This window comes from Muntiacus reevesi, chromosome 2 (genome assembly GCF_963930625.1).
Source record: "Muntiacus reevesi chromosome 2, mMunRee1.1, whole genome shotgun sequence".
Lineage (NCBI taxonomy): Eukaryota > Metazoa > Chordata > Mammalia > Artiodactyla > Cervidae > Muntiacus > Muntiacus reevesi.
In genome coordinates this window covers 104248993-104265944 of record NC_089250.1, presented here as the reverse complement: position 1 = coordinate 104265944, position 16952 = coordinate 104248993, and the positions used below count along the sequence as shown (strand labels likewise).

The 16952-nt window shown below is 35.5% G+C and overlaps 1 protein-coding gene across 3 annotated transcripts in view; it reads right to left on the bottom strand.

Annotated features, from left to right (window-relative positions):
- The window catches only part of TET1 (tet methylcytosine dioxygenase 1), a 136249-nt gene that overhangs the window by 23252 nt on the left and 96045 nt on the right, over window positions 1-16952 (bottom strand). For all 3 annotated transcript variants that reach the window (XM_065922462.1, XM_065922464.1, XM_065922463.1), the window contains one exon: window positions 2081-2292. In XM_065922462.1, the coding sequence (XP_065778534.1) occupies window positions 2081-2292 (212 nt within the window). The remainder of the gene's footprint in view (window positions 1-2080; window positions 2293-16952) is intronic.

Below are 16952 nucleotides of genomic sequence, written 5' to 3'. Positions count from 1 at the left end.
GTAAAAGTTTGCAACTACTTCACAAATTATCCAGAAGAAAGTATAGAAAAAAGCAGTAATGATAATGACATGTAAGCTTAAGTGTATTGTGTGATTATTTGTGGAATCAGAAATAATGATTCCACAAATAGGTAAGGTAAGGGGTATATAAGAATTCATTGAAGTATTCTTGCATCATTTCTGTAAATATAAATTTTAAAAAATAGGTTGGATCTACATTGAGTGAAATAGCATAAGACTTATTTATGAGTTATTGGGAAAAATAAGCTTATATGTACACAATTTACAACAGTTTCTCTTTATTAGAGGTATTATTATTATGAAGCCACATAATAAAATAGATATTAAAATTATGTATACATATTTATTGGCATTAGAAAAATAATAAAAAGTATAATGAAATGATTTTAAGCATAAAAAAATACTCTGGAACATATACGAATGATCCTGTGAGGAGGTTAAAGTGAAGTCACTCAGTCATGTCTGACTCTTTGCGACCCCTACCTACCAGGCTCCTCTGTCCATGGTAAGGAGGTTAGAGAAGGGATATTTCATAATTTGTAAAATGACATTTTTTTTTTTTAAAAAGAGAACTTTTTGAGGAAAATCATACAAAACACTGTTGAAGAATACAAACACTTGAACAAATGAAAAGAAAAATCTTTTAATGGCATGTAAGATTCAATATCAGAATAATGTGTTTATTCAAAGCTAATGTAATCCCATTAAAAATACCACTGGATTTATCTTTAAACTAGACAAATTGATTATGAAGTTGATTTGAAAGAAACATTTTTTAAAAAGCCTTGAAAAAATAAAAATGGTGAGCTAGTCTTACTAAATATTAAAATGTATAATGCCTCTATAATTTACAGAATTCATAAGAGAGAGGACTTGATTTTTGTATAAAGTTAGTATTTCAAGTCAAGGGGGAAAGAAGAACTCTACCAAGTAGGGTTGTGGTAAATGGAAAAAAGAATAGAAATGGATCTCTTCTCGCTTCTGTCCAGCATAAATCTTAAATGATTTCTGTTTGAAAAATTTCTGATTTCAACAAGAAATAAAAGAAAACATGGGTAAATTATTCTAGAGCTCATGTGAAAGAAAAATGGTCTTAAATATCACTAAAAATTCAGACACAGTAAGGGAAAAGATATATAATAAGTGACATTAAAAAGAGACTGGGACTGGGACTGCAAAGAGATCCAACCTGTCAATCCTAAAGGAAATACGTCCTGAATATTCATTGGAAGGACAGATTCTGAAGCTGAAACTCCAATACTTTGGCCACCTGATGCAAAGAACTGACTCATTTGCAAAGACCCTGATGCTAGGAAAGATTAAAGGCGGGTGGAGAAGGGGACGACAGAGGATGAGATGGTTGGATGGCATCACTGACTCAATGGACATGAGTTTTGAGTCAACTCCAGGAGTTGGTGAAAGACAGGTGGGCCTGGCGTGCTGCAGTCCATGGTGTTACAGAGTCAGACATGACTGAGCGACTGAACTGAACTGAACATGTATAACTAAGTCAATTTGCTGTACAGTTGAAATTAACACATATTGTGAATCAACCATACTTCAATGAAATTAAAAAACTAAAAAACAAATGGCAGATGTTCTTAACTATATGAAAAAATATTCAGTCATAATATGAAAAATGCAAATCAAAAGAAATTGAAGACATTCATCCCCTATTAAATGGGCAAAATTCAAGTTTGACTACAATGAAAGCTACAGAAAAATGGATATTCTCTTACATTGCTAGAGAAAATGAAATATGGTACAATTCTATTGTAGGAGCTGATTCTTTATAGAAAAATTTCTCTCTTTCAGACTCCAGGGCTGAGAAAGTTCAGGTATCAAAAATGGAAACAAGCAAAGAATCAAAGAAAAGATCCTAAAATGGCCTTAACTCACTATGAAATAAAGTCTCTCTCTTAAGCAATGTTCATTCTTTTCAGTTGCATAATACCTAAAATTCTGTCCTCACCTATTATATATATATGTCTATTATTTGGTAGTCAATTTAACAAGATATAAAACTGATGTTAAAACAGGACAAAGCAGATTTGATTACTTTTCATTGAGCGTGCATCTTCGGTCTGTGGGATGACCATTGTATGACTTGAGACTCTCGGTGAGCTGCGAGTACAATTTGTCAGCCATCGGGAGAGGAATGCCGTCCCATACCATGATGAGCACCACCATCACAGCTGTTGGACAGTGGTGGCCTGTACGCTGTCGAACCAGACAAAGAACTTTCTCTTCGTCGCTGCTTCTTCTTAAAACCTGTCAAAACAGAATGTATACATTTATGGAAAACAAGAAACCTAATGTCAAATGCAGTGGATATGGCTTTTAAAAGTTCTTCATCACTACATTCTAGCTTTTTAAACTTACTATTTCTTAAAGATTTGATGCCTATAAGGCCTTTAGTTGTTAGATTAGCTGCCTCCACACAACTCATCACAGGGTATCCAAGGTTACTTGACTAACAAACAGGCTGAACAGAAATCTGTGGAAACAGTTTGTGTTTTATTTCACTGTTGACACAGTATTGCAAAACAGACAACAGAGAATCCCATGGAAAAGAGCCTAATTAACTCATCTGCTCTTCCATAATTGCCACAACAGGACAAATCTAGCTAAATGGAAATAACCTAGTACTCCCAACATTAAAAATAAGCTCTGAGCACTGATATCTAGCATCTGAGAAAAATTTTTGGATATTTTGGATATTTGCCTAGGGCAAATGGTTTTGCCATATAAAAAACAATTCATACATACATAAAGCAATATTCCTGCAATTTTTTTCCATGCTGCCACAGATAGTTATCATACCCATCTTAAGATTAAGATGTTCCAGCTGACAGAGAATGCAAATTATAAGCAATTTTGAATATTTAACCATTTATCTTACACTGCATCATACACATGGGTTGCTAAAAAAAGATTCCTAAGTATTTAAAATACTGTTCAGTGGTCCTACTGTTTATTTTTGTTAATTACATTTAATTACTATGCTTAAAACTCCTTCCACATATCGCAAGTTACAGAGACTAATTAGATCAATCAGTATGTAATCAGTAAATGATGAAACTGCCCAACCCTGTGAGGACAATGGAGCACCCAATAGCATAATTAATATTCCATTTTTGTTGCTACAATATTACAAAAACTTGAGATGAAACTTCTTAAGATGTTAGTTACCCAATATCACTTTCTTAAAAAACTTGAGATGAAACTTCTTAAGATGTTAGTTACCCAATATCACTTTCTTCTGTCACTCCAGATGGTTAACAATCATTGCTACCAAGGCATCCCTTGAGTAGAGTTGGCTTTAGGACCTTCCCCCTAAACACAATTATTTACATTAAAATTTTTTTCTATGTTTTTATGTCCTTTTACAGCCAAAAAATACATTTGCTTCCAAATAAGCTCAAATGCAAAATGATATTGTATCAAACAAAATCACACCAGATAATCTTCATGTTGTCAAACCAACAAAGTTATACTGATAGTCTTTGTGTAGAAAATGCTAAAATGCTATTTATTCATTGTATTTGTGCCTTTTCTAGATCTTCCATAGCTCTTTCAGTGAAATGAAAGAAAATTAAGCATACTGAGTCTCTAAAAGTTTCAGTAAGCTGCTTAAGTTATCACTGTTATGGATATTTATGTTCATCCAAAATTCATATAATGAATCCTAAATCCAAACAATGGTATTAATAGAGACTTTGGGAGATGGAGATGATTAGGTCATGAGGAGGAAGCCCTCACTAATAGCATCAGTGTTCTTATAAAAGAGACCCCTTTGTCTCTTTAGCTCCTTCTACCATGTGAAGACATGGAGAAAAAGGACCCACCAATCATGCTGGCACCCTGATCCTCAACTTAAAAACCAAAGAACTGTGAGAAATGAATTTGCTGTTTATAACCCATCCATTCTCGTATTTTCTCATAGTAGTCTAATCAGAGTAAGACAAATATTAAACTTGTATGAGACGTCTGAAAATTATAGAAATATTATTGAAAGAAATTAAAGATCTAAATAAATTGACATACTATTTTCATGGAATAGTAGTTATTATAATAATGTTAATTTCCCCAAAGTTTGTTGCTACATTTGATACAATTCCAATCAAAGCCCTATTAGAATTAGTTTTCTTTAGGCATGGAAATGGACAAAGGTTTTACAAAGTTTATATGGAAATGAAAAGGACAAAGTAGAAAAAAAGGAACAAAGACAGAAAAAATTATTAATCAGGTATCAAGACTGATTGCAAAGATATGATAATTAAGACAGTTTAGTATTGGTGCAGTGACAGATAAGGAGATCAATGGAATAAAACAGAACATATATATGTTTTATTTATATGTATGTAAAACAGTCATATATATGTGGTCACTTGACTATGACAAATGACACTGCGGTCCAATGCAAAGTAATCTTTCCCATAAATTGTAGTGGACAGACATCCATATGGGGGGAAAAAATGAATCTTGATGCCTAATTCACACTAGTAACAAATTATACTGTAGATCTAATTATAAAAGACAAAACATTAATTTTTAGAAGAAAATACCTTCATGACCTTGAAGTGGATATAATATTTTAAAACATCACCAAATTTAATAATTCTAAAGTAAAATGTCAAGAAATTGGAATATATTAAGAACTCCTGTTTATCATAAATATTAACTAATAAAAGATTAAGAAAGCATAAAAGCAAAACAGAAAATTGACCAGGAAAGTTAAACAAACACAAGACAGCATCCAAACAGATGATGAGCATATGAAAATATGCTCAACATTATTAGTCATCTAGCAAAATAAAAAAATTTGAAAGCACTACATATGTAAATGGGGTTTTATTATTTTTTTTCTATTTATTTTTATTAGTTGGAGGCTAATTACTTTACAATATTGTAGTGGTTTTTGCCATACATTAACATGAATCAGCCATGGATTTAAATGGGGTTTTAAAATGGTTTAACTGCCATGCAAAACAGTATGAAGTTCCTCAAAAAATTAAAAATAGAACCAGCAATCATATGACCCAGCAATCCCACTTCTGAATATATACCAGAAAGAAATGAAAATAAAGTCTGAAACAGATCTTTGCATTCCCATGTCCATTTCATCACTACTCACAAGAGCCCTGAGGTAAAATTGACCCAAATGGTCATCAATAGATGAAAGGATAAACAAAATATTGTATATGTATACAAAGGAATAGACACAAAAAGGAAGGAAATCCTGTCACACACTGCAAATGAATGAACTTTGAGGACATAATTCAAAATGAAATAAAACAGTCATGAAAAAACAAACATTTTATGAGTTACCTAAAGTAGTCAAATTCATAGAAACATAAACTAGAATGGTGTTAGGGGCAAGGGTGATAGAAAAATAGAGAATTGTTTAATGGGGATAGAATTTCTTATTCGCAAGAAAATATTTGGGAGAACTGTTTAAAACAATGTGAATATATAATCCTACTGAACTGTACACTCAAAAATGGTTAAGATAGTAAATTTTTTATTATTGCTATTTTACCACAATTTCTTTTTTTAAAGGAAGGAAAGAAATGAAAAAGAAAATGTGTTGAGAAAGATGTAGAGCAACTTGTAGATTATTCATGAGAATGCAAAAACAGACAACCATTTTGGAAAACCGTATTGACCCAAGCTGCACATATGCCCCACCCCCCACCATCTGCTAGCAATTCCACTTCTAGGTATAAAACAAATAGAAATATATTTTTCTATTTCCCAAAGACAGCACCACTATTCATCACTACCTGAAACTGCTAACAACCCAAACATTAATCACCAGAGAACAGCTCAATGAGATGAGAATGATCTACATTTACAAAAAACATTGCTTAGTCCCACAATTATAATGCTATGAGATAGCCGATGTATGCATGCATACATACAAGACTACATACTACAAGACTGCATTTACATAAGGTTCAAATTAGACAGGATTAATCAACAACAGTAGAGGGCAGGAGAGTGATTCAGAGGGCCAAGTAATAGTGACTGCTGGTTACACAAGTGTGTGCACTTTAGAAAACCCGTGATCGAAGAATTTGTGAAGTCTTCTGCATGTATGTTATACTAAAATAGTGTACCTTAATCTAAATTCATTATTATTTTTTTCTTAATCTAAATTTACAACAAAAACCAGGAACTGCTTAGTCACTTACTGGCTCATGACACTGTAGCAAGTTTTGTAACTTTTCTATAGTAGCACAAGACCTAGGATCTAATAAATATTAGCCACTAAGTTTCTTTGCTTTTTTAATGCATACTTGGCTCCTGAGAACAGAACTCAGCTCATGGAAGACTCTCATTAAATATTTGTTGAAGGAATGGTTAAAAACCACAAAAACCCAATGTGGTTGGATTTTATAAAAATTTCAAAAACAAGTTATGCTATTAATAAGACAGAAACTCTTATTTCAGAAACAGATTTTAAGTGATACAAACGGTCCAAATTTTAAAACATTTGGCAAAAATCACATTTTTTGGTAACTGGAACAAAATATTAATTGGTAAGTGGTTGAAGCCAGGGTCTCACAACAGATTCACTTTACTTTTTATTTTATTTATTTACTGTGGCCAAGCACCATGTGGGATCTTAGTTCCCCGTCTAGGGATGGAATCCTGTGCCACCTGCATTGGAAGCATGGAGTATTAATGACTGAACCTCCAGGGGAGTCCCCAGAATCACTTTAGATGGTAAATGATGTGTCCAAAATTTGAGTAATGTAATGTTCATGACTACTGCCCTATCATTTTTTAATATTCTTATATCATATGACATGCAATTGTTATATCTTATGAAACATCATACATTCTTTTAATACTTGTGCTAAAAATATATCCCATACTGAATACTGCAGTGGTAGCCATCTCCTACTCCAGGGGATCTTCCTGACCCAGGAATCGAACAAGCATCTCTTGAGTCTCCTGTATTGGCAGATGGATTCTTTACCACTGCGCCACCTGGAAAGTCCTCATGGATATTACTCTTCCTAAAAAACTGAAAAAATAGTTTGCCACCAGAAATAAGCTAGTATTGGATTGGCAAAAAAAAAAAAAAATCATTCAGCTTTATCTGTAAGATCACAAGGACAAACCTGAAAGAACTTTTTGGCCAAGCCAATACAATGGCAACTCTAAGATTTTTGGAAAACCAGTCTACAAAGTAAAGGTGTTATTTAAGGAAGAATTCTGCCACTTGTAGCCATATCAAATGGACCCTGTGATTATAAAACTCCCTTCATCAAGTTAATATGCATAATTGGTTCAATTTCTGAGAGAACTTCTTGTTCAGTTTTTAAGATGTAGCTCAAAGGTCAACAGCTCAATGAAGTCCTTCCTGTATCCACCAAAAGTTGCTCTTGGTTTCCTCCCTCTCTGCTCCCTCTAAAAGCCATTCTCAAGCAGGCGAGTGATAGGGATTAACTAGCACATAGATGATGCAATGTGTAGTCATGAACAAGATCACCTAAAAGGGTATATTATAGACATTCTGACTTGAGTTGGTGAAGACTGATGGGGGAAACCTGTTTTTCCCTAGAAACCAGGCAAAACTTCCCAGAAGAGGGAGTAGAACCAATAGTTTCAACTGCTTCACAAAGGTTTTGAGGATCTAGACTTTCTTTGGCAGTTAAAGTATCAGTGGTAATCACTGGGATAGTACTGAATATCTCCAGAAATGGCAATAAAAGATCAGTCTGATGATCATTATGAAAAAATTTCCTAGCATTTCTATGATGGAGTCCCCTTATTCTAGATGATCAATTTTTCTGCTTCAATAGCCTATGTATGTACAGCTCTGAAATGTACATTCTAAATTATTTCTGTTAACTTGGTCTGGATGGGATAACCTATTTAAATTCTAAACTGGGAGCTCTTGAGGCATGATAGACCATGATCAAGAATGATCATCTCAGATATTCTAAATAATCTCTGACCATCTAGTGGGTTTAAGGCCACTCTGGAAGAGAAGACTGTTCTGAGAAACAAAGTTGCTGTTGTAACTTATGAGGAAGCAGCTGTAGGTAACAATTTTTTTATATTCTTAAGACATAGAAGAAAAAAAATATATGGAAAGAATAATCTCAAAAAACGGAATACAGTTTCTATATAGCAGTCAAGCTTGACTTCAAGCCATAGCACATTTACATGGGTAATGCAATTACTTAAGTAGTTTTTTATTCGCCTGACTCCAAAATCCAGAGAATTCTAGATATACACACTCTTGCTTTGCACAAACAATAAAATAATCATAATGTTGATTAATAGTATGTTGGCATTTAATTATCTTCCATTATAATCATTAATTTACCTTACAGTATAGACTGTATAATTATATATAATTATATAACTGTTCTTTTGGAAACACAGCATTGTGTTTGTTGGGTCAGAATTACTACATTTACAGGTACCTGCAGATATCTGAACAAAGGCTAATCAAACTATTGTTTCTGAAAACTAGAATTAAAGATGATTTTTAAAACATACTTTAAAAACAAGTATTATTATAATTGGGAGACAATTATTTTTTATAGATTTGAGTCCTCGTAGGAAACTCAAGAGAAGCAAAACTTTACTGGATTTTTAAAGAGAATAACACAGGTGGCTACTTATAAATTTTGAAGGCTCAAAGATTTAATATATACCAGTAATAATCAAATAGAAATTTGGTTTACAGCTTAAACATTAAATTAAATATAGCTGTGAGGATTATCTTAAGGGAAATGTATGTAAGTAAATCTTTATTAAGTTGTTCCTAGATGGAAGGTCAGACATTGAAAGATTTTATTTTACTCATCAATTTATTCCCCATTCTACATATACTTAGTTTCTAAAAGTTCATATGAAAGAATAAATGAATATTAAGTCATGAAAAAGACTTTTTACACATGAAAGATAAATGTCCTTTTAAATTTAAAACTTTTCTGCAAAGCTATAGCAAAAAATGTACCAGCCTAGGAATGGTCTTCCCTAATGGGTCAATGACCAACAACAGAAAATTGGGGCAAATTCCCTGGTGGTCCAGTGGTTAGGACTTCAAGTTTCCACTGCAGAGGACACAAATTCAGTCCCTGGTCTGGGAACTAAGATTCTGCACACAATGAGGTACAACCAAATTAAAAAAAAAACAAAACTTTTTTAACCAAATACTAAATCAATACATAAAATTATAAGAATACGGGAGACATTATAAGAATATTATAAGAATAAAATTATAAGAATACTATTTTTATAGTATTAGGGTGGAAAAAGTTTCCACAGCAAGATGAAAAATCTCTAAGGCACGTATTAAGTGACGTAAGTTTGACCTGCTAAGCACTTCAAGCTCCTATAAAACAGGTCTTCCCTGGTGGGTCAGAGGGTAAAGAATCTGCCTGAAATGAAGGTGATCTGGGTTCGATCCCAGGGTTGGGAAAATTCCCCTGGAGAAGGGAATGGCTACCACTCCAGCATTCTTGCCTGAGAACTCCATGGCCAGAGTAGCTTGGGAGGCTACAGTCCAAAAGAATAGGACATAACTGAGCTGCTAACACTTTCACTTTCATACTAAGATAGCAGTCAGATCACTAAAGCTAAAAGAAAATCTAGTATGAGATAACAGCAAATATATGATAAAGTGATATTTACAAAAATACAAAAAATAACCTCAACAAAAAAAGGCTATGAATAGTGAATTCATCATTTGAATCAGTTCTAATGAGATGGATGAAACTGGAGTCCATTATACACAGTGAAGTAAGCCAGAAAGATAAAGACCAATACAGTATACTAACGCATGTATATGGAATTTAGAAAGGTGGTAACGATAACCCTATATGCAAAACAGAAAAAGAGACACAGAAGTACAGAACAGACTTTTGGACTCTGTGGGAGAAGGCGAGGGTGGGATGTTTCAAGAGAACAGCATCGAAACATATATATTATCAAGGGTGAAACAGATCACCAGCCCCGGTTGGATGCATGAGACAAGTGCTCAGGGCTGGTGCACTGGGATGACCCAAAGGGATGGGATGGGGAGGGAGGCAGGAGGGGGGATCGGGATGGGGAACACATGTAAATCCATGGCTGATTCATGTCAATGTATGGCAAAAAGCACTACAATATTGTAAAGTAATTAGCCTCCAACTAATAAAATGAATGAAAAAAAAATAGTGAATTCATAGAAGAAATAAAAATGGCTAATACATATATGAAGAAACCTAATTTTACTAGTTAAAATACAAATTTAATCAAGGTAGTTATTTTTAATTGCTAGTTAACAATGACAAAATAGATTTTCACCAGTAGATTAATATATTTTTTCTATTTAAATCTTTAAAAAATAAGAAAAAGATTTATTCTTTACCATGAATTAAGAATTTGGTGATGGTGGAAACCAACACAACCTTGTATAACAATTATCCTCCAATCAAAAAAAATTTAATGTAAATATAACACTTGAAATGTAAAGTATGGGAGTAGGTCTGGTGAGGTCTTTACGACCTCCAGACATTCTTTGGATTCATTGGAGAATATATAACTCCATTGCTAACACTAGCAAGGGGGTACTCTTTCTACCCCCTTCTGATGTCTATGTCAGAAGCTTTCTCTATCTCCTTTATACTTTAATAAAACTTTATTACACACACACAAAAAAAAAAAATTGGAAAAAATTTATCCATTTCCAGCAATTTTTTCTTACATTAAACTAGTTCTTTGATGCCTTTAAAAAAAAATAATTTCTAATAGTGCATTCAAACCACTCCTGAAGAATTGAGCTATATATTCAATTTCAGTATGCAGAGAAGCAAAATCTCATGAGCAGTTTCTGCTAAAGAAAAAAAAAAAAAACAACAACAACAAAAACACAACCCCATGTTCACTTAATCAAACATTCTTGAAATTTAGGAAGTTGTAGAATTATTAATATATTGGCTTCACTCTCTGCTTAACATGCTTCAGCAGGTACCCAATTTTTAACATGCTAACTCTTCATTTGGGTATACTCAAAACTGCTAAAAATCATTATCTGAGGGGGAAAAATAAGATGTGTTTTAAAATTTTAAATTGTTTTGAAATTTAATTTAATATGGAGTTTTAATTTTCTACATGGATACAAATTAACATTGAATTTAATTTTACTTTTATTTTATTGTTCTTTTTAAATTTTTTAAAAATTTTAATTGGAGGATAATTGCCTTACAATATTGTGTTGGCTTCCAGTGTACAATAATGTGAATCAGTGATAAGAATACATATGTCCCCTATTTTTATTTTAAAATTTAAAAAAAAGGAATTAAACAGTCCTTGTAATATTAACCTTAGCAATAAAGATGCAAAGGTAACTAGGTTCCTGCATTAGCTCCAGCAAAAATCCACGCTCTGCAGAAGAATAAACTATAGTTAAAGCTAGGAGCAACATTGATGTCAAGTGTGGCTTACATTACCCAAGAGAGATCAATCATTTTTTTAGTTTATCTGTAACCATGAGAGAAAATTAAATTTTTAATACAAAATGATGGAGGCCACCACTACCTCTCAAAACCCAAAATGTCCATGGATTAAGATCATTTAAATCTTTCTTCGCTTCCTTCCCTTTGCTGTTCACCTAAAACTACCACAACATTGTAAATTGGCTATGTGTTATGCTTAGTTGCTCAGCTGTGTTCTACTCTTTGCGACCCCATGGACTGCAGCCCACCAGGCTCCTCTGTCCATGGCATTCTCCAGACAAGAATACTGGAGTGGGTTGCCATTCCCTTCTCGCAGTAATCTTCCCAAACCAGGGATTGAAACCGGGTCTCTTGCACTGCAGGCAGATTCTTTTAGTTCTGAGCTACCAGGGAAGCCCCAACGCAAAATAAAAAAAAAATTAAAAAAAAAAAATTAAAGTGTGTCCTATATATTATAGCTAATGAACTTCAACCCCATTTTTGGAGGGGTGGTGGTGATTGGATGCATGAGGGGTGTTCTGGGGTTGGTGTGATGCTTTATTTCTTAATCTGGATGGTTTGACTTTGTAAAACTTCAATGGCCTGCACACTTATGATTTGTGTAGTTTTCTGTGTGTATTTTATAGTTCAATAAAAACTTTCCTTAAAAAATGAACACTATGAGAAGGTCAGTTCAGTTCAGTCACTCAGTTGTGTCCCACTCTTTGCGACCCCATGGACTGCAGCACGACAGCCTTCTCTGTCCATCACCAACTCCCAGAGCATGCTCAAACTCATGTCCATCAAGTCAGTGATGCCATCCAACCATCTGATCCTCTGTCGTCCCCTTCTCCTCCCTCCTTTAATCTTTCCCAGCATCAGGGTCTTTTTCCAATGAGTCAGTTCTTCGCATCAGGGGGCCAAAGTTTTGCAGTTTCAGCTTCAGCATCAGTCCTTCCAATGAATATTCAGGACTGATCTCCTTTAGGATTGACTGGTTTGGTCTCCTTGCAGTCCAAAGGACTCTCAAGAGCCTTCTCCAACACCACAGTTCAAAAGCATCAATTCTTCGGTGCTCAGCTTGCTTTACAGTCCAACTATCACATCCATACATGACTATTGGAAAAACCATAGCTTTGACTAGATGGACATTGTTGCCAAAGTAATGTCTCTGCTTTTTAATATGCTGTCTAGGTTGGTCATAGCTTTTCTTCCAAGGAGCAACCATCTTTTAATTTCATGGCTACATTCACCATCTGCAGTGATTTTGGAGCCCCCCAAAATAAAGTCAGTCACTGTTTCCATTGTTTCCCCATCTATTTGCCATGAAGTGACAGGACCAGATGACATGATTTTCGTTTTCTGAATGTTGAGTTTTAAGCCAACTTTTTCATTCTCCTCTTTCACTTTCATCAAGAGGCTCTTTACTTCTTTGCTTCTGCCATAAAGGAGGTGTCATCTGCATATCTGAGGTTATTGATATGTCTCCCAGCAATCTTGATTCTAGCTTGTGCTTCATTTAGCCAGGCATTTTGAATGATGTACTCTGCATATAAATTAAATAAGCAGGGTGACAATAAACAGCCTTGATGAACTCCTTCCCCAATTTTGAACCAGTCCGTTGCTTCAGGTCTGATTCTAACTGTTGCTTCTTGACCTGCATACAGATTTCTCAGCAGGCAGGTAAGGTGGTCTGATATTCCCATCTCTTTAAGAATTTTCCACAGTATGTTGTGATCCACATAGTCAAAGGCTTTGGCGTAGTCAATAAAGCAGAAGTAGATGTTTTTCTGGGACTCTCTTGCTTTTTCTTTGATCCAATGGACATTGGCAATTTGATCTTACTATAAGCAAGTAAGCAAACATAAAAGTAGTTCTAATGGTACACTGGTAAACATTAAGGAAGAAAAATGTTTTATAACAAAAAAAGAACAGTGAAAAGGTTAGTCAGTACCAACCTCTCTGGTTTTTGCCCAATTTTAATCACTGAAGTATTAAATGGTTTTTTCACATTAGCAAGATTTTGCAGACAATTAGCCAGCCCATTACTGCCCGTTTATTATTCTGACATGGTAATACACATAGAGTGCCCAATCTGGGCACTGTAGTACAGCTTGAAGACATTCAAGGCAGGTAAGAGTCAAAATCTTGGAAGAAAGGAATTCATAAAATGGCAAGTCTTTGAAGATATGTGTATAAATCAAGGCAAGATGGTTCTAAAACCTTTAGATACATCAGCTTTATTTACAAGACACCCTAAAAACTCTGGTCAGTTCACACTCAAGTAGGCAACAAAACATTCAGCTGTACACATTGTCACACCTGCTCTACTGACTAAGAACAATCCTAGGTAGGGTAACCCATGAACTTGGGCCTGGTGTGAATTTCTCAGCATTGGAGTCATCTATAGTAAAGGGAGTTAACAAATCTTAGTGTATTAAAGAAACTATATGGCCCTTTCCATCAAAATCTACTGAATAACAAGATATAACTACTCCCTGCCAAAACACAAAAGACAGGAAGAGTTAGAAATGTCTGTCAAAAATTAACAATTATGGGAAGTGTTAAAGACCACCTGGTAAAGAAGAAAGATTTTGAAGAAAAGATTAAAACTGTTTTAAGAACAAAGGCAGAACACAGTGAGACTGGCTTAGAAAGTTCTGCTGCCCAGTTAGAATATGTTGTTAGGCTTCCTGTGTATGACCTAACCCTAACAACTCCCTTCAAGAAAAGAAAGCAAGTGCAGCATGATAAAAGTCGGATAGAATTCAAGACCTCTAGGGTCTTCCCTGGTGGTTCAGTGGCTAAAACTCCATGCTCCCATTGCAGGGGGCCTGGGTTGGATACCTGGTCAGGGAACTAGATCCTACATGATGCAGCTAAGATCAGTGAAGCCAAATAAAAAATAAATAAATAAATATCTAAAAAAAAAAAATTAAACCACTATTACCACACATAAGTCTGAACACACACTTGAGAAAATATACATCAAATCACAAAATGCTTGATTTAGGTTAATGTTTTAATATCAAATACCAGACAAATGTAAACTATGCAAGATGAAAAGTAAGTTTAAAGCAATACTATATATATATATATAAATTCTGCAATGCAACTGAAAAATTCTATCAGTGTAATTACTGTTATGCTACAGAAAGGAGGAAAGAAAGGAAGAATCATCCAAAATCCTACCACTTAACCCAGCCACCTTGCTCTTGTGGATCATTTAGTCAAGGGGAAGTCAGCTGCCATGAGTATACATTCATGCCTTGCTGGTGGTGGTGGTTTAGTTGCTACGTCTTGTCTGACTCTTGAGATCCCATAGACTGTAGCCTACCAGGTTCCTCTGTCCATGGGATTTCCCAGGCAAAAATACTGGAGTTGGAGTGGATTACCATTTCCTTTTCCTCATGCTTTGTTACTCAAAGGCAAGTAGGAGTCGGAAATATCAAACAGATACAGATTAACAAACCTATGTAAATTATCAGTGTCAAATATTGGGAACCAATACCTACCACTTATTTCTACAAACGTGCAAGGTATTATGTAGGGGCAAAACACAAAAAAACAGTAACCATACCATAAGGAAATGCATAAGGTGGGGACGTGGTTCTTAGGGTCTCTGAGAACCGAGCAATGTTGTATTTTTCCCGTAGGTAGTCGCCTGTGGGCTCGGTTGCCCAGTTGTGTCCTCTTTGCGACCCTATGAACTCACCAGGCTCCCCTGCCATGGGATTTTTCAGACAAAATACTGGAAAATGGGCTGCCATTTCCTTCTCCAGGTAGTAGCTTGATGAGTATTCAATTTATAATTATAGGTAAACTCTAACTGTATGACCTTTTTTCTTGACATATTCCATAATGAAGAATGTTGATGTTTAACAGCATTATTTTGTGAATTAAGATCTACAAATTAATGTTTTTTTGCCTTTAGAGAAGCTGGAGCTAAGGAAGATAGTTACATTTTACAATGTCAATGTAGTATCTTTAACATACTGATACGGGTTTCCCTGATAGCTCAGAAGCTAAAGAATCTGCCTGCAATGAGGGAGACTTGGGTTCTATTCCTCGGTAGGGAAGATACCCTGGAGAAGGAAATGGTTACCCACTCCTTGCCTGAAGAATTCCATGAACAGAGGAGCCTGGCGGTCCATGGGGTTGCAAAGAGTCAGACACAGGTGAGTGACTAACACTTTCACTTGGCATATTGAAATTTTTAGTGAAGGAGAAATACTGAATTTTATGAATAGCCTGTCTCTAAGATGCCCCCAATCATCGCCACCACCTAATATTTTTGTCCCTGCATAGTCCCCTCCTATACTAAATAAGGGTCAGCTATGTAGCAACTTCCGAGGTTATTATCATAAATGACATTGTGGCTTCCTTGTTGTATTTTGATTGATTCACCCTGGGGAAAAATAAGCTGCTATGACTGAGAAAACAGTTAAGTCCTATGATAAGAAAGTGAGTCTTGAGACTTCCCTGGCTATCCTGTGGTTAAGAATCCTCCTAGCACCTATTGCATAACACATGGACCTCTGCTCAATGTCACGCGCCAGCCTGGAAGGGAGAGGGGCTTGGGGGAGAATGAATACACACATAGGTTGGCTGAGTCCCTTGGCTTTCACCTGAAACTAGCACAACATGGTGGATCAGCTATATGCCAATACAAAATAAAAAGTTCAAAGTTGGGGAAAAAAAAGAATCTGCCTTGCAGTATAGGAGTCCTGGGTTCTATCAAAGGTCAGGGAACTAAGATCCCACACGCTGTGGGACAACTAGGCCCTCGTGCCACAGCTAGAGAGTCTGAGTGCTGCAACGCAATGTTCCACATGAACGAGAATCCCACATGCCACAGCTAAGACCCGACATATCCAAATAGAAAAAGTAACTAAAGCCTCCTGCAAATGACATGGGAAGTAGACTCTCCAGCAACTCCCTCTCCAGTCAAGTTCTGAAAAGAAAGTTCTGAAAAGACCTCTTCCCAGAGCACCCTCCTAAGTTACCCACAGACAGATTTCTGACTCAAAATTGATGAGATGATAAATGTCTGTTGTTCAAAGCTACTAAATGTGAGTAATCTGTAAAGCACCAAAAATAGAGCTCATCAAGAATAATTCAATAAGCTTAAAAGTGAAAGTGAAGTCGTGTCTGGCTCTTTGCGACCTTGTGGACTATAGCCTACCAGGCTCCTCTGTACATGGGATTCTCCAGGCAAGAATACTGGAGTGGGTTGCCATTTCCTTCTCCTCAGATGGCTCTTTGTAAAACATAAACCAGGTAGATAACGTGTGTGTGTGTGTGTGTGTGTGTGTGTGTGTGTGTGTGTGCATGCTCAGTCCATTCAGTTGTGTCCCACTCTTTGAGACCCCATGGACTGTAGCCCACAGGCTCCTCTGGCCATGCGATTCTGCAGGCAAGAATACTGGAGTGGGAATTTCCCTGGTGGACCAGTGGCTAAGACTCTGTGCTCCCAAATCAGGG